This window comes from Pelophylax lessonae, assembly GCF_965119305.1.
Source record: "Pelophylax lessonae genome assembly, chromosome: 5".
Lineage (NCBI taxonomy): Eukaryota > Metazoa > Chordata > Amphibia > Anura > Ranidae > Pelophylax > Pelophylax lessonae.
The window spans coordinates 443,215,921-443,238,594 of NC_138772.1; the positions used below are offsets into that span (position 1 = coordinate 443,215,921).

Genomic DNA, 22,674 nt, shown 5'->3' on the forward strand with positions numbered 1-22,674 from the left:
CTGCAGAACCTTGTTGTATGAAGGACCTGGAGGTACAGATATCCCTGGAAGAAAGGCAAATTTGCGCTTAGAAAAACCTGCTGCGCAAATACCATGGGACAACATTTTACAAAACCCACCATTGTATTCTCTAGAGCCTCTGCTAGAAATGATTTAATGACTGTAGCTTCTAAGTAATTTTCTAGCAAAAATACAGATTTTGCAATATTATTTTACAGTAAACAATAGTGTCAGAAGAAGGGCTGGTATTAAAGTTGATAATGCCTGAGGGTGCTACTTGGATGTTGGTACCAAAGAAATGTAGCAGTATATGTTTTGGTCATAATTTTTGTAGAAAAATTACTTCTTTTTGAATTTTTTTTACAGAAACTCAGAAAAACGCGCTTTTTTAAAAATGTATTTTTTTTTTCGTTTATAGCGCAAAAAAAAAAAAAAGAAAAACAAAGTGGTGATCGATTACCACCAAAAGAAAGCTCTATTTGTCTCAAAAAATGTATAAAAATGTAAAATGTGTACAGTGTTGCATAACTTAGTAATTATCATTCAAAGTCCGACAGCAGTGAAAGCTGAAAATTGGCCTGGGCAGGAAGAGGGTGAATCTGCCCGTTATTGAGGTGGTTAAGGGAGTACAATACTAGCTCTCTGTAGAATTCTAGAGAACTGTTCTAGCTGTTCTACAAAGATGTAAGCAGACAAGCCCTTCTGCGTGTGGTGACAACAAATTGTTACAATTTATGTCAAGCCAAACTTTTTTTTTCTTGTTTGGGTGGATGGAATATGAACGATTAGAACTACTAGTGGGTTTACTGCTATCTGGGGCTCTATTAGAAAGATTTATCATCACATCCTGTCATGCTAACAATGTATTAAACATCTGACAGTCCTAGCTTTCCTCTACTCTTGGAATAAAAAGCTTTTTTTTTCTGTCTTTGTTGCTGTTGGAGAGTTTCCTGACCTAAGCCCCGTACACATGCTACGAATTTCCGCCGACCGCTCGTCCGTATTTTGTCGAGAGTGCGTGTCCGTTGGTTGGAATGTGTTCTAGACTGCATACGAATTTTGTTGTCCGACAAAAGATGACGTAACTACGTCCAACGCTACAAAAGAGGAAGTGAATTTGTGTCCGTGACCCTTCTGGGCATCTCGCGCTGATTTCGGTAGCATTTGTTTGGTAAACGACATTTCACTATATTCCGAGACATTGTTCGAGAAGCAATTATGATGACCGAGGATTCTACTCTTGCTGTTGTTGGGCTGGGAGTAATTGCTCTAAGCCGAGTTCTTTGCAAGAAGAAGAAAAAGAGGACCTCCTGGACCATAAATTGGTTGCTCAACCGTGAGCAATTTTCCCACATGTCCTTGCTGCGGAAGCTACAGGAAAATAATCTTGATGACTTCAGGAATTATTTGAGGATGACGGATCCATGTTTTCACTGTCTTCTTGCCTTGGTGTCCCCCTATATTCGGAAGCAGGATACATGTATGCGGGTTGCAATTACTCCTGAGCAAAGGCTAATTGCAACATTGAGATATCTTGCAACAGGGAGAAGCCTGCAGGATCTAAAGTTCATCACAGGTATCTCCCCCCAAGCTCTTGGAGTCATCATCCCTGAGACCTGCTCTGCTATCATTAAAGTCTTGCAGAAGGACTATATCAAGGTATGTTTCTTATTTTTATATTACATTCAATGTATTTTCATGTCAACATAATTTAGTTTATTTTGGATGTACATCAAATTACATATGTCATTATTTTGTAACTGCCCTTTGGCCTCATGCACATAGTAGTAAAGCTATATATTTTCCTAAGCATTTTTAAAATATGCCAGTAACCACCCCAGCATCCTCTCCTATGTGTCCCTAAACGCATAGCCTGTTAACAGTATATTTTATCTGTGTCATTTTCTGATGTTCCCAGAACCCATTATCCCTTTTTATTTATTTTGTTTACATAGTTTATGAGGTTTATAAATGACATCAGTCCATCCAGTTAAACCTATGATTGTGTATGTTTATTTTCTGATGAAAAAATGTTCAGTGGGCACAAGCCCTTAATGATGTTTAAAAGCATAGTTTTACTCACCCACCCATGCTAAATGTAAAAGTCAGCATATACAAATGCTGTAGCTGGTGAATTACAATAGTATGACATTAGGAGGCGAAAATTAAATGTATGTAGATGACATATCCCAAAATGCTAAAGATTCCCTTCATGTTGTTCTTATCTTAAAGTTGCATAAGCATTTCTGTGCCAAATGTGTGTTTAATAATGTGATGTGCACAAGCACTAATTGTTTTTTAATTATTTTCCAACAGTTTCCGACCAACGCAGAGCAGTGGCAGGAAGTTGCTGGCCAACTCCAGGAGCAGTGGGATTTTCCAAATTGTGGGGGTGCTATTGATGACAAGCACGTCCGCATCGTCCCACCACCTAATTCGGGATCCTATTATTATAATTATAAAGGATTTTTTTGCATTGTAATGCTTGCAATTGTCAATGCTAATTATGAGTTTATGTTTTTGGACATTGGAAAGAATAGCTGCAATTCTGATGGGGGAGTCATTGACCAAACCGAGTTTGCTCAGCGGCTACAAAATGGCACTCTCAACTTGCCATCCAAGGAGCAAACAATTGAGGGTCTCAATTTCGTTTTCGTGGCTGATGATGCCTTTGCTCTTGGAGAACATCTTTTGAAGCCATTCCCTCTGAGAAACCTCACCCCAGAACAAAGGATTTTCAATTACCGGCTATCCCGTGCTAGAAGAGTGGTGGAGAATGCCTTTGGGATTATGTCAAATAGGTTTAGACTTTTCCTCAGCTCCATCCATCTGCCATTATACAAAGTCAATCATGTGGTCCTCTGCTGCTGCATCTTGCATAATTTTTTGCGCAGGCATGTAGAGACATATGTAAGCTCTCAGCCAATTGAGAGTGACCCTGCCATGTCAGGGCCTAGTGTAGAGGCTGAAGCACGTGGGCCTGTCGATCCAATGACACCAATGGAAGTAGCCTGTTCTGGCTTGGCCTCCAGAAGTGCCCGTGATGTTAGACAACAATATGTTGACTATTTTGTTGGTAGAGGGGCCGTTTCTTGGCAACAATTCCTGCCCAATACAGTCTAATTTGTATAAATATTTTATTATTTGTGCATTAAAAAAATTTTGCATTTATTCAAGAGTGTGTATTTAAATATTTTGGGTACATGCCAAAATCAACATGTTTTTTGTTCATCATGTGTTATATATGTGTGAATTTTTGAAGGTTAATACATTCATCATTGTGTTTATCTACTGTTGTCTCTCCCCAGCTGTTAAAATTAGATTTTTACCATGTGTGTTTGGTTTACCACTTGCTCCAATAGTGAAATTAGACCTTAACTGATTCACAAGGTCACTATATCGTAATTATTTTTAAGCACCACATGTTTCACTAAAGATAATCCAAATTTTGTAAGAAACGTGTGCATTTGGGTCCATATGTCAAGTATCTTCATTAATATAATGAGTTTATACAATTTAATATGCAAAATATGAAATTTCAAAGCTCTGGGGCATTGCTAGGTGGCCAAAAGACCAAGGCCTTCAGCCCCCCAGGTAAATTAGATAAGCCCTCTCACATAGTAAAGTTGGTCACACCCAAGGTCCACCCAATGTCACCTTACATTGGTGGTCATTGGCCAGAAGGTCCCCATACATTGTTTGTGTTTTTTTATTAACCCATTAGTGTAATAACAACTTAGCTCCACCTGTTATGTGTGTTAATTTATGACATCCTTCTCACTGCCCACTAATGTAAGGAGTTGTCAGTGTAATGTGAAACTCGCTCAGTGTAGAGATATAAGTGTTCTATATTGGTAATCTAAAGGGAAATAAACAAACAAAGCTGCGATTCACTATTTATTACACTGATCTCAGTACACTGAGTGCTAGTACCTATCACACTGACATATAGAATCCTATGAGTGCAAGTCCTTAAATCGAACCTGGATATGTGTAGACTGATTGCCACTCAGTCGACAGATATCATTGTGCACTCAGTGTACTAGTGAATATCACTTGTTAGATGGCCACTGGTCGAGAAGGAACACTCATTCTGGCAGGCTGATAATTATACACACAAACTAAAATGCTTTAATTAACATTCAACTATGTGAACAGGACAGCCATCATACATTTTGTGCCACCTTACACAGCTTTAGACCTGCCCCCCCCCCCCACGGCAAGGCAAATAAATATTATAACACACATTGTTGAGTGGAAACATTTTCTATTAACACACATTCACAGGCTTAGGGTAAGGGTTAGGGTTAGGGAAAGAGTTAGGGTAAGGGTTAGGGTTAGGGTATTGTAAAGTGCTTAAATACCAGATTCTCTTTGGTGAGAACATCTAGATTGCTTATAATTTCAGGAAACTTTGTTCAGTAGACATGTAAAAAAATCGTATGGAAAATAGTTCTTCAACTCTTCTTATTTAGTACTTGTAAAACGTTATCATATGCAGAGGAGCCCTGTATAAAACTGTATAAAAATGTACAAAACTTTGGGACACCTCTTGCACATGATCAGTTAGTGGCCAAAAAAATAGGCCATAAAATGTTTAAAGAACATTGGGAAAAGCAAAAATATCCCAAATAACCAAAAAATTAAAAAAAATACAAGTAACCTTAAAATTTTGCTAGCAGGTCAACAAAGTCACGCATTTTGCATTGTAAAGCTGTAGCAGCCTCCTTTATTTTTTCCAGATCTGAGCAACACTGCAAAGCATCAACAGTCATCCTGGAAATTGTACAACTAGGAATAACATGACCTGTTAATAAAAAATAATATATAGTAAGTAAATGATAAGCAACTAGATGAGGTCATAATATCTAAACATTTGGGGTCAAGTTCATCATAAACGAATTAATAGTTAGTACCTACCCTGTGCATTGTTGTGTGTAACCTGCTTGCCCTTATGACTAGTGTTGAGCGAACACGGACTGTATTATTCGTGTTCGTACCGAATAATTGGATTTTTTTTACCCGAACACGGACACGGACACTTTACTGTATGTTCGGGTAAAAATCCGTGTTCGGTCGTTTTATTTCCGGGTTTTGCATGCTTTGGCGCTCTTTTCATGGCGGGCTTTCAACAGCCAATCAACAATCGTTTAACTGGTGTGCCTTAAGCCATCCCAGCCATGCCTGCAAATGTCTTAGTAGCTGTGATTGGCCGTCTGAAGCATGTGACCAAGTCTTTATAAGTTCGAGGCAGCCGCCGCAGCAGCGTCATTCTGCTGCTTAGCTAAGGGACAGAGCACACATCAATGTGCTGGCTGCTGATTAGGGACAGATAGGCAGGAAAAAACCATTTGTGTCCGGATAGAATTGAGGGACAGGTCGGAGTGTTTAGGCAGGGCGAGTTGTAGGCATTTTAGGGATAGAGTCTGCTGAATTATAGGGTCAGTGTCTTCTACAAACTACAATCGATATTGCTGTGTGGGGGGTGGGGTGAATCTGCACTCAATCCTGATCTACGATCTCTTCTCAATCCTGTTAGGGACAGAGTCTGCTGAATTTTAGGGAAACTGTGTTCTACAAACTACAATCGATATTGCTGTGTGGTGTGGGATTGGAGATAGGCAGGTGTCAGTGATCCACATCCATTTTTCTGTGTGTGAGCTGCAGTGAACACAATCTTTTTGGGCTGCAGTGAACACAATCTTTTTGGGCTGCAGTGAACACAATCTTTTTGGGCTGCAGTGAACACAATCTTTTTGGGGTGCAGTGAACAAAATCTTTTTGGGGTGCAGTGAACACAATCCTTTTTGGTGTGCAGTGAACACAATCTTTGTGGGGTGCAGTGAACAAAATCCTTTGTGGGGTGCAGTGAACACAATCTTTTTGGGGTGCAGTGAACAAAATCCTTTTTGGGGTGCAGTGAACAACATCCTTTTTGGGGTGCAGTGAACACAATCTTTTTGGGGTGCAGTGAACAAAATCCTTTGTGGGGTGCAGTGAACACAATCTTTTTGGGGTGCAGTGAACACAATCTTTTTGGGGTGGAGTGAACAACATCCTTTTTGGGGTGCAGTGAACAAAATCCTTTTTGGGGTGCAGTGAACAAAATCATTTTTGGGGTGCAGTGAACACAATCTTTTTGGGGTGCAGTGAACACAATCTTTGTGGGGTACAGTGAACAGAATCTTTGTGGGGTGCAGTGAACACAATCTTTGGGGGGTACAGTTAACACAATCTTTTTGGGGTGCAGTGAACACAATCTTTGTGGGGTGCAGTGAACACAATCTTTTTGGGGTGGAGTGAACAAAATCATTTTTGGGGTGCAGTGAACAACATCCTTTTTGGGGTGCAGTGATCAAAATCCTTTTTGGGGTGCAGTGAACACAATCTTTTTGGGGTGCAGTGAACAAAATCCTTTGTGGGGTGCAGTGAACAGAATCTTTGTGGGGTGCAGTGAACACAATCTTTGGGGAGGTACAGTGAACACAATCTTTTTGGGGTGCAGTGAACACAATCTTTGTGGGGTACAGTGAACAGAATCTTTGTGGGGTGCAGTGAACACAATCTTTGGGGGGTACAGTGAACACAATCTTTTTGGGGTGCAGTGAACACAATCTTTGGGGGGTACAGTGAACACAATCTTTTTGGGGTGCAGTGAACACAATCTTTGTGGGGTGCAGTGAACACAATCTTTGGGGGGGTACAGTGAACACAATCTTTTTGGGGTGCAGTGAACAACATCCTTTTAGGGTGCAGTGAACACAATCTTTGTGGGGTGCAGTGAACAACATCCTTTTAGGGTGCAGTGAACACAATCTTTGTGGGGTACAGTGAACAGAATCTTTGTGGGGTGCAGTGAACACAATCTTTGGGGGGTACAGTGAACACAATCTTTGTGAGGTGCAGTGAACACAATCTTTGTGGGGTGCAGTGAACACAATCATTGTGGGGTGCAGTGAACTCAATCTTTGTGGGGTACAGTGAACACAATCTCATACTTCTGAAGATTTGAGGGTGCTGCCTGTTCCATACTCCCCCTACTCCTCATCTAGCCTTTTAGGGGTACAAACAATAGTAATTGGGGCCTAGTGTGGTTGTGTACGTGTGATATACATACACTTTTTTTGGATCATATTTTCTATTCCGCTATTTAATCAAAAACCTTTGGGGATCAGTTAAATTGGGGGATAGTCTGTGTTGGTACGTGTGAGAGAGATCCACCTTTCCAAGTTGTTGGGGTTCATCTCATACTTCTGAAGGTTTGAGGGTGCTGCCTGTTCCATACTCCCCCTACTCCTAGCCTTTTAGGGGTACAAACAATAGTAATTGGGGCCTAGTGTGGTTGTGTACGTGTGATATACATACACTTTTTTTGGATCATATTTTCTATTCCGCTATTTAATCAAAAACCTTTGGGGATCAGTTAAATTGGGGGATAGTCTGTGTTGGTACGTGTGAGAGAGATCCACCTTTCCAAGTTGTTGGGGTTCATCTCATACTTCTGAAGGTTTGAGGGTGCTGCCTGTTCCATACCCCCCCTACTCCTCATCTAGCCTTTTAGGGGTACAAACAATAGTAATTGGGGCCTAGTGTGGTTGTGTACGTGTGATATACATACACTTTTTTTGGATCATATTTTCTATTCCGCTATTTAATCAAAAACCTTTGGGGATCAGTTAAATTGGGGGATAGTCTGTGTTGGTACGTGTGAGAGAGATCCACCTTTCCAAGTTGTTGGGGTTCATCTCATACTTCTGAAGGTTTGAGGGTGCTGCCTGTTCCATACTCCCCCTACTCCTCATCTAGCCTTTTAGGGGTACAAACAATAGTAATTGGGGCCCAGTGTGGTTGTGTACGTGTGATATACATACACTTTTTTTGGATCATATTTTCTATTCCGCTATTTAATCAAAAACCTTTGGGGATCAGTTAAATTGGGGGATAGTCTGTGTTGGTACGTGTGAGAGAGATCCACCTTTCCAAGTTGTTGGGGTTCATCTCATACTTCTGAAGGTTTGAGGGTGCTGCCTGTTCCATACCCCCCCTACTCCTCATCTAGCCTTTTAGGGGTACAAACAATAGTAATTGGGGCCTAGTGTGGTTGTGTACGTGTGATATACATACACTTTTTTGGGATCATATTTTCTATTCCGCTATTTAATCAAAAACCTTTGGGGATCAGTTAAATTGGGGGATAGTCTGTGTTGGTACGTGTGAGAGAGATCCACCTTTCCAAGTTGTTGGGGTTCATCTCATACTTCTGAAGGTTTGAGGGTGCTGCCTGTTCCATACCCCCCCTACTCCTCATCTAGCCTTTTAGGGGTACAAACAATAGTAATTGGGGCCTAGTGTGGTTGTGTACGTGTGATATACATACACTTTTTTTGGATCATATTTTCTATTCCGCTATTTAATCAAAAACCTTTGGGGATCAGTTAAATTGGGGGATAGTCTGTGTTGGTACGTGTGAGAGAGATCCACCTTTCCAAGTTGTTGGGGTTCATCTCATACTTCTGAAGGTTTGAGGGTGCTGCCTGTTCCATACTCCCCCTACTCCTCATCTAGCCTTTTAGGGGTACAAACAATAGTAATTGGGGCCCAGTGTGGTTGTGTACGTGTGATATACATACACTTTTTTTGGATCATATTTTCTATTCCGCTATTTAATCAAAAACCTTTGGGGATCAGTTAAATTGGGGGATAGTCTGTGTTGGTACGTGTGAGAGAGATCCACCTTTCCAAGTTGTTGGGGTTCATCTCATACTTCTGAAGGTTTGAGGGTGCTGCCTGTTCCATACCCCCCCTACTCCTCATCTAGCCTTTTAGGGGTACAAACAATAGTAATTGGGGCCTAGTGTGGTTGTGTACGTGTGATATACATACACTTTTTTTGGATCATATTTTCTATTCCGCTATTTAATCAAAAACCTTTGGGGATCAGTTAAATTGGGGGATAGTCTGTGTTGGTACGTGTGAGAGAGATCCACCTTTCCAAGTTGTTGGGGTTCATCTCATACTTCTGAAGGTTTGAGGGTGCTGCCTGTTCCATACCCCCCCTACTCCTCATCTAGCCTTTTAGGGGTACAAACAATAGTAATTGGGGCCTAGTGTGGTTGTGTACGTGTGATATACATACACTTTTTTTGGATCATATTTTCTATTCCGCTATTTAATCAAAAACCTTTGGGGATCACTTAAATTGGGGGATAGTCTGTGTTGGTACGTGTGAGAGAGATCCACCTTTCCAAGTTTTTGGGGTTCATCTCATACTTCTGAAGATTTGAGGGTGCTGCCTGTTCCATACCCCCCCTACTCCTCATCTAGCCTTTTAGGGGTACAAACAATAGTAATTGGGGCCTAGTGTGGTTGTGTACGTGTGATATACATACACTTTTTTTGGATCATATTTTCTATTCCGCTATTTAATCAAAAACCTTTGGGGATCAGTTAAATTGGGGGATAGTCTGTGTTGGTACGTGTGAGAGAGATCCACCTTTCCAAGTTGTTGGGGTTCATCTCATACTTCTGAAGGTTTGAGGGTGCTGCCTGTTCCATACTCCCCCTACTCCTAGCCTTTTAGGGGTACAAACAATAGTAATTGGGGCCTAGTGTGGTTGTGTACGTGTGATATACATACACTTTTTTTGGATCATATTTTCTATTCCGCTATTTAATCAAAAACCTTTGGGGATCAGTTAAATTGGGGGATAGTCTGTGTTGGTACGTGTGAGAGAGATCCACCTTTCCAAGTTGTTGGGGTTCATCTCATACTTCTGAAGGTTTGAGGGTGCTGCCTGTTCCATACTCCCCCTACTCCTCATCTAGCCTTTTAGGGGTACAAACAATAGTAATTGGGGCCTAGTGTGGTTGTGTACGTGTGATATACATACACTTTTTTTGGATCATATTTTCTATTCCGCTATTTAATCAAAAACCTTTGGGGATCAGTTAAATTGGGGGATAGTCTGTGTTGGTACGTGTGAGAGAGATCCACCTTTCCAAGTTGTTGGGGTTCATCTCATACTTCTGAAGGTTTGAGGGTGCTGCCTGTTCCATACTCCCCCTACTCCTAGCCTTTTAGGGGTACAAACAATAGTAATTGGGGCCTAGTGTGGTTGTGTACGTGTGATATACATACACTTTTTTTGGATCATATTTTCTATTCCGCTATTTAATCAAAAACCTTTGGGGATCAGTTAAATTGGGGGATAGTCTGTGTTGGTACGTGTGAGAGAGATCCACCTTTCCAAGTTGTTGGGGTTCATCTCATACTTCTGAAGGTTTGAGGGTGCTGCCTGTTCCATACCCCCCCTACTCCTCATCTAGCCTTTTAGGGGTACAAACAATAGTAATTGGGGCCTAGTGTGGTTGTGTACGTGTGATATACATACACTTTTTTTGGATCATATTTTCTATTCCGCTATTTAATCAAAAACCTTTGGGGATCAGTTAAATTGGGGGATAGTCTGTGTTGGTACGTGTGAGAGAGATCCACCTTTCCAAGTTGTTGGGGTTCATCTCATACTTCTGAAGGTTTGAGGGTGCTGCCTGTTCCATACTCCCCCTACTCCTAGCCTTTTAGGGGTACAAACAATAGTAATTGGGGCCTAGTGTGGTTGTGTACGTGTGATATACATACACTTTTTTTGGATCATATTTTCTATTCCGCTATTTAATCAAAAACCTTTGGGGATCAGTTAAATTGGGGGATAGTCTGTGTTGGTACGTGTGAGAGAGATCCACCTTTCCAAGTTGTTGGGGTTCATCTCATACTTCTGAAGGTTTGAGGGTGCTGCCTGTTCCATACTCCCCCTACTCCTAGCCTTTTAGGGGTACAAACAATAGTAATTGGGGCCTAGTGTGGTTGTGTACGTGTGATATACATACACTTTTTTTGGATCATATTTTCTATTCCGCTATTTAATCAAAAACCTTTGGGGATCAGTTAAATTGGGGGATAGTCTGTGTTGGTACGTGTGAGAGAGATCCACCTTTCCAAGTTGTTGGGGTTCATCTCATACTTCTGAAGGTTTGAGGGTGCTGCCTGTTCCATACCCCCCCTACTCCTCATCTAGCCTTTTAGGGGTACAAACAATAGTAATTGGGGCCTAGTGTGGTTGTGTACGTGTGATATACATACACTTTTTTTGGATCATATTTTCTATTCCGCTATTTAATCAAAAACCTTTGGGGATCAGTTAAATTGGGGGATAGTCTGTGTTGGTACGTGTGAGAGAGATCCACCTTTCCAAGTTGTTGGGGTTCATCTCATACTTCTGAAGGTTTGAGGGTGCTGCCTGTTCCATACTCCCCCTACTCCTAGCCTTTTAGGGGTACAAACAATAGTAATTGGGGCCCAGTGTGGTTGTGTACGTGTGATATACATACACTTTTTTTGGATCATATTTTCTATTCCGCTATTTAATCAAAAACCTTTGGGGATCAGTTAAATTGGGGGATAGTCTGTGTTGGTACGTGTGAGAGAGATCCACCTTTCCAAGTTGTTGGGGTTCATCTCATACTTCTGAAGGTTTGAGGGTGCTGCCTGTTCCATACTCCCCCTACTCCTAGCCTTTTAGGGGTACAAACAATAGTAATTGGGGCCTAGTGTGGTTGTGTACGTGTGATATACATACACTTTTTTTGGATCATATTTTCTATTCCGCTATTTAATCAAAAACCTTTGGGGATCAGTTAAATTGGGGGATAGTCTGTGTTGGTACGTGTGAGAGAGATCCACCTTTCCAAGTTGTTGGGGTTCATCTCATACTTCTGAAGGTTTGAGGGTGCTGCCTGTTCCATACCCCCCCTACTCCTCATCTAGCCTTTTAGGGGTACAAACAATAGTAATTGGGGCCTAGTGTGGTTGTGTACGTGTGATATACATACACTTTTTTTGGATCATATTTTCTATTCCGCTATTTAATCAAAAACCTTTGGGGATCAGTTAAATTGGGGGATAGTCTGTGTTGGTACGTGTGAGAGAGATCCACCTTTCCAAGTTGTTGGGGTTCATCTCATACTTCTGAAGGTTTGAGGGTGCTGCCTGTTCCATACTCCCCCTACTCCTCATCTAGCCTTTTAGGGGTACAAACAATAGTAATTGGGGCCCAGTGTGGTTGTGTACGTGTGATATACATACACTTTTTTTGGATCATATTTTCTATTCCGCTATTTAATCAAAAACCTTTGGGGATCAGTTAAATTGGGGGATAGTCTGTGTTGGTACGTGTGAGAGAGATCCACCTTTCCAAGTTGTTGGGGTTCATCTCATACTTCTGAAGGTTTGAGGGTGCTGCCTGTTCCATACCCCCCCTACTCCTCATCTAGCCTTTTAGGGGTACAAACAATAGTAATTGGGGCCTAGTGTGGTTGTGTACGTGTGATATACATACACTTTTTTGGGATCATATTTTCTATTCCGCTATTTAATCAAAAACCTTTGGGGATCAGTTAAATTGGGGGATAGTCTGTGTTGGTACGTGTGAGAGAGATCCACCTTTCCAAGTTGTTGGGGTTCATCTCATACTTCTGAAGGTTTGAGGGTGCTGCCTGTTCCATACCCCCCCTACTCCTCATCTAGCCTTTTAGGGGTACAAACAATAGTAATTGGGGCCTAGTGTGGTTGTGTACGTGTGATATACATACACTTTTTTTGGATCATATTTTCTATTCCGCTATTTAATCAAAAACCTTTGGGGATCAGTTAAATTGGGGGATAGTCTGTGTTGGTACGTGTGAGAGAGATCCACCTTTCCAAGTTGTTGGGGTTCATCTCATACTTCTGAAGGTTTGAGGGTGCTGCCTGTTCCATACCCCCCCTACTCCTCATCTAGCCTTTTAGGGGTACAAACAATAGTAATTGGGGCCTAGTGTGGTTGTGTACGTGTGATATACATACACTTTTTTTGGATCATATTTTCTATTCCGCTATTTAATCAAAAACCTTTGGGGATCAGTTAAATTGGGGGATAGTCTGTGTTGGTACGTGTGAGAGAGATCCACCTTTCCAAGTTGTTGGGGTTCATCTCATACTTCTGAAGGTTTGAGGGTGCTGCCTGTTCCATACTCCCCCTACTCCTCATCTAGCCTTTTAGGGGTACAAACAATAGTAATTGGGGCCCAGTGTGGTTGTGTACGTGTGATATACATACACTTTTTTTGGATCATATTTTCTATTCCGCTATTTAATCAAAAACCTTTGGGGATCAGTTAAATTGGGGGATAGTCTGTGTTGGTACGTGTGAGAGAGATCCACCTTTCCAAGTTGTTGGGGTTCATCTCATACTTCTGAAGGTTTGAGGGTGCTGCCTGTTCCATACCCCCCCTACTCCTCATCTAGCCTTTTAGGGGTACAAACAATAGTAATTGGGGCCTAGTGTGGTTGTGTACGTGTGATATACATACACTTTTTTTGGATCATATTTTCTATTCCGCTATTTAATCAAAAACCTTTGGGGATCAGTTAAATTGGGGGATAGTCTGTGTTGGTACGTGTGAGAGAGATCCACCTTTCCAAGTTTTTGGGGTTCATCTCATACTTCTGAAGATTTGAGGGTGCTGCCTGTTCCATACTCCTCCTCCTACTGCTCAACCATCCTTTTAGGGGTACAAACAATAGTAGTTGGGGCCTAGTGTGGTGGTGTACGTGCGAGATACATACACTTTCTTTTTGATCATATTTTCTATTCCGCTATTCAATTAAAACCTTTGGGGATCAATTCAATTGCGAGATAGTCTGTGTCGGTACGTGTGAGATCCACCTTTCCAAGTTGTTGGGGTTCATCTCATACTTCTGAAGATTTGAGGGTGCTGCCTGTTCCATACTCCTGCTCCTACTGCTCAACCATCCTTTTAGGGGTACAAACAATAGTAATTGGGGCCTAGTGTGGTTGTGTACGTGCGAGATACATACACTTTTTTTGATCATATTTCCTATTCCGCTATTCAATAAAAACCTTTGAGGATCAATTGAATTGCGGGATAGTCTGTGTCGGTACGTGTGAGATCCACCTTTCCAAGTTTTTGGGGTTCATCTCATACTTCTGAAGATTTGAGGGTGCTGCCTGTTCCATACTCCTCCTCCTACTCCTCATCCATCCTTTTAGGGGTACAAACAATAGTAATTGGGGCCTAGTGTGGTTGTGTACGTGCGAGATACATACACTTTTTTTGATCATATTTCCTATTCCGCTATTCAATAAAAACCTTTGAGGATCAATTGAATTGCGGGATAGTCTGTGTCGGTACGTGTGAGATCCACCTTTCCAAGTTTTTGGGGTTCATCTCATACTTCTGAAGATTTGAGGGTGCTGTCTGTTCCATACTCCTCCTACTCCTCATCCATCCTTTTAGGGGTAGAAACAATAGTAATTGGGGCCTAGTGTGGTTTTGTACGTGCGAGATACATACACTTTTTTGGATCATATTTCCTATTCCGCTATTCAATAAAAACCTTTCTAGGGCAAGATCTTAAATTACAGAAATATGAGGAGACCGTCAAATAAGGGCCGTGGCCTGGGTCGTGGTGCTGCTGGTAGAGCTCCTGTTGCAAGGAGAGGACGTGGTCGATCTGTGCCAGCTACACGCACAAGTGAAACACCTTCCTCAAGTGTGAGTAGGCGACAGAACCTGCATCAGTATTTGGTAGGGCATCAAACGCCCCTAGAAGTGATGAGGCCAGAACAAGTTGAGGCGATAGTAGATTGGTTTGCTGCTGACAGTGCCTCCAGTTCCTTCACATTGTCTCCCACCCAGTCTACTGCAGAAAGGTCAGAGTTGGCACCTGCAGCCAATGTCCAACCGTCTTTCACCTCACCCCCTTGCAAATCAGGCCAGCAGTCTGAGCCCCAAGCCATACAGCAGTCTCTTATTCTTTTTGAGGACTCTGTCAGCAGGGTTTCCCAGGGCCATCCACCTAGCCCTGCCCCAGAAGTGGAAGAGATTGAGTGCAGCGATGCCCAACCACTTATTTCTCAAGATGAGTACATGCAAGGATCATCGCAGCACGTCTCCGATGATGACGAAACGCAGGTGCCAACTGCTGCGGCGTTCAGCATTGTGGAGACCGACAAGGAGGGCAGGGGTGAAGACTGGGTGGAAGATGATGTGGAGGACGATGAGGTCCTCGACCCCACATGGAATGAACGTCATGCAGGTGACCTGAGTAGTTTGGAGGAAGAGGCGGTGGTCGCACAGAGCCACCAGCACAGCAGAAGAGGGAGCAGGGTGCAGAAGCGGAGCGGCCGTGCCCTAGACACTACGCCCGCTACTGCCCAACGCAGCAAGGGAACGAGCGCACCAAAGTCAGCTCAAAGGAGTTCTCTAGCGTGGAAGTTCTTTAGAAAATGTGCTGATGACAGGACACGAGTGGTTTGCACCCTGTGCAATCAGAGCTTGAAGCGAGGCATAAACCTTCTCAACCTGAGCACAACCTGCATGATCAGGCATCTAAGTGCAAAGCACGAGCTGCAGTGGAGTACACACCTTCAAAACCAAGAAACGTCTCTGGCTCATCCTGCTTCCTCTTCTGCTGCAGTCTCGGCCGCTCCAGCCACATCTGTAGTGATACCGGCACCTGCCACCCCGCAAACAGACGATCTGTCAGCAACACCACCACCTGGGTCACCAACAACCATCTCCACAATGTCCCGTGGAAGCGTTCAGCTTTCCATCTCCCAAACACTTGAGAGGAAGAGGAAGTACCCCCCTACCCACCCGCGATCCCTGGCCCTGAATGCCAGCATTTCAAAATTATTGGCCTTTGAAATGCTGTCATTCCGTCTGGTGGAGACGCACAGTTTTAAAAACCTTATGTCGGTGGCTGTCCCACAGTACGTCGTGCCCAGCCGCCACTACTTTTCCAGGCAAGCCATCCCTTCCCTGCACAACCAAGTGGGGGAAAATATCAGGTGTGCACTGCGCAACGCCATCTGTGCCAAGGTCCACCTAACTACGGATACGTGGACCAGTAAGCACGGTCAGGGGCGTTATATCTCCCTAACGGCACACTGGGTAAATGCAGTGGCGGATGGGCCTGAGGCGGATAGCAATTTGGCGCATGTCCTTCCACCACCGAGGATTGCAGGGCGCTTCAGTTTGCCTCCTGTTCCTAACTCCTCCTACTCCGCTTCCTCATCCTCTACCGCCTCCTCATCCGGACAGCGTAACACCTTCACCACCAACTTCAGCACGGCCAGGGGTAAACGACAGCAGGCAGTTTTACAACTTGCCTGTTTGGGGGACAAACCACACACCGCGCAGGAGTTGTGGAGGAGCATGGAACAGCAGACAAATGAGTGGTTGCTGCCAGCGAGCCTCAAGCCCGGCCTGGTGGTGTGCGATAACGGGCGAAATCTCATAGCAGCTCTGGGCCTAGCCGGTTTGACGCACATCCCTTGCCTGGCGCATGTGCTGAATTTGGTGGTGCAGAGGTTCCTTAAAAACTACCCCGATATGTCAGAGCTGCTGCAGAAAGTGCGGGCCGTTTGTGCGCACTTTCGGCGTTCTCACCCTGCTGCTGCTCGCCTGGCAGCGCTGCAGCGTAACTTCGGCCTTCCCGCTCACCGCCTCATATGTGACGTGCCCACAAGGTGGAACTCCACCTTGCACATGCTGGAAAGACTGTGCGAGCAGCAGCAGGCCATAGTGGAGTTTCAGCTGCAGCACGCACGCGTGAGTCGCTCTGCGGAACAGCACCACTTCACCACCAATAACTGGGCCTCCATGCGAGACCTGTGTGCCTTGTTGCGCTGTTTTGAGTACTCCACCAACATGGCCAGTGGCAATGACGCCGTTCTCAGCTTAACTATCCCACTTCTATGCCTCCTTGAAAAAACAATTCGGGCAATGATGGAAGAGGATGTGGCACAGGATGAGGAGGAGGAGGAGGATGAAGAGGTAACATTTCCAAGGCTTTCAGGGCAGTCATTCGCAAGGGGCTCCGAGGGTGGGTTCCTGCACACGCAAACGCCAGGGACGCAATTGTCCAGCAGGGGCACAGTTCTGGAGGATGAGGAGGATGAGGAGGAGGAGGAGCTGGAGGAGGAGATGGAACCATGTTCACAGCAGGGTGGCACCCAGGCCAGCTCATGGCCATCACTGGTGCGTGGCTGGGGGGGATACAGAGGACACGGACGATACACCTCCCACAGAGGACAGCCTTTCGTCGCCTCTGGGCAGCCTGGCACACATGAGCGATTACATGCTGCAGTGTCTCCACAACGACCGCCGAGTTGCCCACATTCTAACTTGTGCTGATTACTGGGTGGCCACGCTGCTGGATCCCCGTTACAAGGACAACGTACCGTCCTTAATTCACTCACTGGAGCGCGATCGCAAGATGCGCGAGTACAAGCGCACGCTGGTAGACGCCATGCTGCTGGCATTCCCATCTGACAGCGGGGCCACAGTGGAAGCACAAGGCAGAGGAGGAGGAGGTCGCCAACGCAACCAGGGCACCGCCAGCACCTCAGAAGGCAGGGTTAGCATGGCCGAAATGTGGAAAAGCTTTGTCAGCACGCCACAACAAACAGCAGCACCAGCAGCTCAGATGGAACGTCTTAGCAGGAGGCAGCATTTTTCCAACATGGTGGAGCAGTATGTGTGCACACGCCTACATGTAGTGAATGACGGGTCTGCCCCCTTCAACTTCTGGGTCTCCAAATTGGGCACATGGCCTGAGCTTGCCCTTTACGCCTTGGAGGTGCAGGCGTGCCCTGCAGCCAGTGTATTATCTGAACGGGTATTTAGCACGGCTGGGGGCGTTATAACAGACAAGCGCAGCCGCCTGTCCAGAGACAATGTGGACAAGCTCACGTTCATTAAAATGAACCAGGCATGGATCCCACGGGACTTTTCCGTACCTTATGCAGAATAGCAATGGATACCGACCTTACCCACCCATTGTTCCATTTTTGCTCTTTCTCACTCTTTTGGGGTGTACCCTCATTTAAAATTTTTGAAAAGAAGCAGTGTTGGCTACCTCGTCCTCCTCCTCAGGGCCAGATTAATGTAGGGGCTATTGGAGCTGCAGCTCCAGGCCCCTACCTTTTATATAGGCCCCGGGTTGGCCATATTCACTGTTACCGCTCTTCTGTCACTTGTAAACACAGAAGTCTGGCTTCTATGCTCGCTTCCCCAGGCAGCACCCTCAGAACCTCCCCACACAGCGTGAAGGCCGGACAAGGAGGGACAGTTGGCGATGCATGGATGTGTTTATGGGCTTCAGAGACAGCATCCCATGTTGAATTAGGCATGCATGGCTGCACCCTTCCTCCTCTGGGTGCATGGCAAGGCACGGCCCTTAAGGCCCTTCAAAATCCTCAGCACCAAGCCCATGATGCTGTTAATCCGGCCCTGGTCCTCCTCCACCGCCGCTTCCACCTACACCGCCCATAGGTGTGCGCAGCCTATTGCATTAAGGTGTGCACCCCAAAGTTGAAATACACATGCATGTGTTTGCCAGCAGGGAGAGTAATGTATCGGGGCCATGTACCTGTAGGCAAGGAGAAATAGAGCAGAGCAGGTCCCAGGGAGATCTTTCCCATCTCCTCACTGGCAATGCTATGTGCCCTAGGTGATTAGGGTGTGCCCAGGCACACCCAGCACACCCTGTGCGCACGCCTATGTCACCGCCACATCCACCACCACCTCAACCTCCCTCCTACTCCATATGGGCCTCGTCCTTCAGAGATGAAGAAGAACATTGTTTTATTTTTCTGTTTTTTTTTGTTGTTTTAAGTTATTTCCCTATCCACATTTGTTTGCAGAGCACTTGCCATGCTCTTAATTACGTTTTGCTGCCATTTGCAGCACTCTAGCCCTTTCCTTTGGTGTTTTAGAGCCATTTTAGTGCCTTAAAGTTCGGGTCCCCATTGACTTCAATGGGGTTCGGTGTCCGGGAAAAGTTCGGTAAAAGTCCGGGACACGGACCCGGACTTTTTTTTAAAGTTCGGCCGAACCCGTCGAACACGGACATCTAGGTGTCCGCTCAACCCTACTTATGACACCTATACTACTATGAAAGTACACAGTGCAAACATTATGTTCTCTTTGCACTGGTGTCTGTGGCTCATAAACAATTCCACCTGTTGACACAAACAGCTCACTACACCTCTTCCTCCCCCATGGTAATGCACTTTCTACTATATACAGTACATTAGCACTGTATGGTTTCACACCTTGCTAATGTAGCAAACAGGTAGTTACATTTAAGCTTTAAATCAAATACACAAAAATACAAATACACTAGAACCAACATTAGAATAATACTTACTTGGGCACAAAACAGGCTCAACAACACTTGTTTCTGTTTGTTTTTTTTTGGACACTCACTCCGAATCATGGCAAGGGATCTTGGAGCAAATAATTCCAGATCTGATGCGGCTGTAGGTGACAGATCCCATGGCTCAAATGAGGGAACTTTGGGGACATCTGGAATGTCCATTTTGTCTGAAATACAACAATAGAAGGTTAAAGAATCATCCCAAACTCACATCTTTTTCAGCTTCCATTTCTAAACATTATGTGGCTACCAACCTAGATGTCGCTGTGGTGGTAAGCTGATTTGCTCAACACTTGACTCCACCATGCTGCACTCTGGACTACTTGCCACATTGCTTTCCTCCATAGTGGTCACAGTGTGTTTTGTTTGATCATTTTCTACATAATAAAAATGTAGCATGTCAGAAAATTCACAGGGGGAGAATTTGCTATGACATGGTGCACTGCTTGACAGCTGTTTTCACATAAAATATTTTGACATGTACATGGTTACCTCCTAAAACGTAGGGACATTAATGATTTACTGAGCATAGGAAACAATTACCTTTTTTTGGGAATGTGTCATTGCATCAGGGACCATGTCTTCATTGTTTTCATCCAATGTGGATGGAGCAGACATGGTAGATTCCCTTCTCCTCATATGTTGTCTTTGTTTTATTTTCATTTTTCTTTTTTTTCCTATTTAAAGGTGAAAAATACAATATGGAGCAAATATGAGTTTAGAACGAAAATTCTTAGCAATAATATGCATATATAGTTTATTGTGGATTCATGTCTTTTCAGTTAATATACAAATAAATCATAAATATATCAATAAAATACATACATGACAATTTTAATTATTAAGTAAAGTTTTCATAGACATTAGTATCTATACATTTCTATAGAACATACACCAAATATACCCAATACATATTGCTTAAACACAACTATTGCTTACTTCTTTTCAGGATATGATGGATGTGACCTAGCTGTTCTTGTTCCCGATGTTTCAGATCTGACCATCCTTTTCTGATTTGGTCCTTCGAACGATCCACACCATAAATATTTTTGAGAGATGAAATTACCTTCTCAAGATTTTTGTCTTTTCTGGAGTTGGGCCTTTCATAATTCTCCAGCTTGCCATAATAATCGTTTTTCTCCAGTATGGCCACCATCTCAACCATCTCACCCTTGCTCATAGGTGTGGCTTTGGGTTTTTTCTGAGCCCAACCACTGCGGCCTTGACTGCAACTCCCCGATTCTGCCATTTCCTTCCACGAATCTTCCGCCGACTCACGTGTCTGTGTGTCGCATGCAGCTTAATATTCGGCACGTACATGCCCCTGCGTCAGCGCGCCACTGGAGGCGGAGTTGACGCATGCGCTGTATTTAAAGGCCGCCAGATTGTTCGCTCAACGATTTGCCATTGGACAGATCTGTCACAGGAGCACGATCGATCAGCGAACCACAAATCATCTGAGCAAACAAAGGTACAACTTTAGATTCAAGCACGTGTGTTTTGTGCCCTATACAGCTTATATTGGGCCTATCTTATGTGAAAAAAAACATGATCTTTGACTATGTTTTGTGTTGTGTTGTGCCTTACAGGCATCATGGTTGACAAATTTACGTCACCAGATTTCTTACCTCAATTTATTGAGGAATACAGACAATTGCCGTGTTTGTGGAGGGTGAAGAGTAAAGCTTACTCTAATAAACAAATTAGAAATGATGCTCTGCAAAAAATGGCAGATTTGTGTAAACCATTCTGCCTCAATACTGACATTCATTATGTCAGAAACAAAATATCAAATCTGCGCAGCACCTTTAAAAGGAAGGTGAACAAAATCCGCAATTCTGAAAGGTCAGGAGCTGCTGCTGATGATATATATGTACCAAGGCTCTGGTACTTCGAGAGCCTGCACTTCCTGACAGAACAGTCAGAATCCAGGCCATCCCTCTCTACTCTCCCTTCCACTGCGGCAGAGGGGTCATGTGCTGAAACCCAGGAGGACGATGTACAGGAGCCAACCTTGACACAGGTATAGCATTTAACAATATATTGTCTGCAATAAAGATAATGATGCTAAACAAATATTATCAAGGCAATAATTTACCCTTAATGTAAAGTCTGTTATTTTGTTAAAATAATCAAACAAACTTGACATTTTATATACACTATAACATTATAATAATGTACTAATTTCCTAAACAGGAAAGTGTCAATGTGGAGAAGCCGAGTGGAAGCCAGGCAACATCTTAGCAGAACACAGCCCCCTAAGAAGAAGAAAAAAAAAAACTTGGAGGAGGCCACTGCTTTCTTCTTTAGCCAGGCCTCTATGTCCCTGCAAAGAAAGCCAGATGAAGCTGACTCATTTGGCTTTCTTACAGTCAATAAATTATGGCTGATGACAGAGGAACAGCGCCAAATGACAGAGGTTCTCTTACTGCAGGTGCTGAATAAAGGTGTCCGAGGAGAAATCCACGGACACACACAACTGTCAGACTACCAGCCACCCCCTCCACCTCCACCACAGCCACCACAGCCACCACAGCCACATGGCAGTCAGTGGCAATATGCACCCGATCCCTACCTACCCCCATGGTCACATGACTATACTTATTCACATTTATAAATGATTTGAATTTATAATGTGTTTTTTCTGTTCCAAATTATTATTTATTTCTAAGTTATTTGAGCACGGAATGCACTTTTGTTTTCAGTTCTATTTTTCAAAATGAGAGGATCTCTATGTTTATTTTTGGATACATTTATTTTAAAAGTAAATAAAATGGTTCATAAACTACTTGCCTATCTTTATTGAAAAAAAATTGAGCATATTGGGAGTAGGCAGCAATATATGTATTATACATTAATGAAAAAATTAGTAAAGGGACACATAAATAGTTAGATATTTTCCATTCATAAACCATTGATAATGGTGTAGAGTTAACATTCTAAAAAAAAAACCATGCAACATGCAGAATAGCCAAATCATTATCATCATCATAACAGAACACATACCTCTTTAATTATAAAGTATACAATTATGAGCAGCAGCTTCCTTCTTCTCACATTAACCAAGATGAGCATGTGCACCGCATTTCAAAAATTGATTTGCCTTCCGCGAGACGAAAGTTCTTTCTTGATACAATGGCTAGTTTTTGGACAAAAAGTCTTTTGGGTCGTTATTTGCTTCCGATCATGCATGTTCAGATTTTTGATTTTTGTCTGACGAATTCTGTACTGACTGCACGAAAATCGGACGTTGTGTTGACGGACGACAAAAATTATATAGCCTGCACACCAGGATTTTTCGGGCCGAAGAGTCGGAGTAGGCTGTCAGAAGCACCATACTAACAATCCGAAAATCGGCAGATCGGTCGTCGGACGAAATTTCCTTTCAG

The 22,674-nt window shown here is 43.6% G+C and overlaps 1 protein-coding gene across 1 annotated transcript; it reads left to right on the forward strand.

The window, feature by feature from the left end:
- Window positions 1-1,353: 1,353 nt before the first annotated feature.
- On the forward strand, window positions 1,354-21,529 carry LOC309555635 (uncharacterized protein; the record flags this gene model as incomplete). The annotated part of the gene is made up of 4 exons (XM_082257674.1): window positions 1,354-1,659; window positions 2,317-3,076; window positions 20,875-21,308; window positions 21,482-21,529. 4 exons carry the CDS (start codon window positions 1,354-1,356, stop codon window positions 21,527-21,529), a joined length of 1,548 nt encoding a protein of 515 aa, XP_082113800.1.
- Between the last annotated feature and the right edge of the window lie 1,145 nt (window positions 21,530-22,674).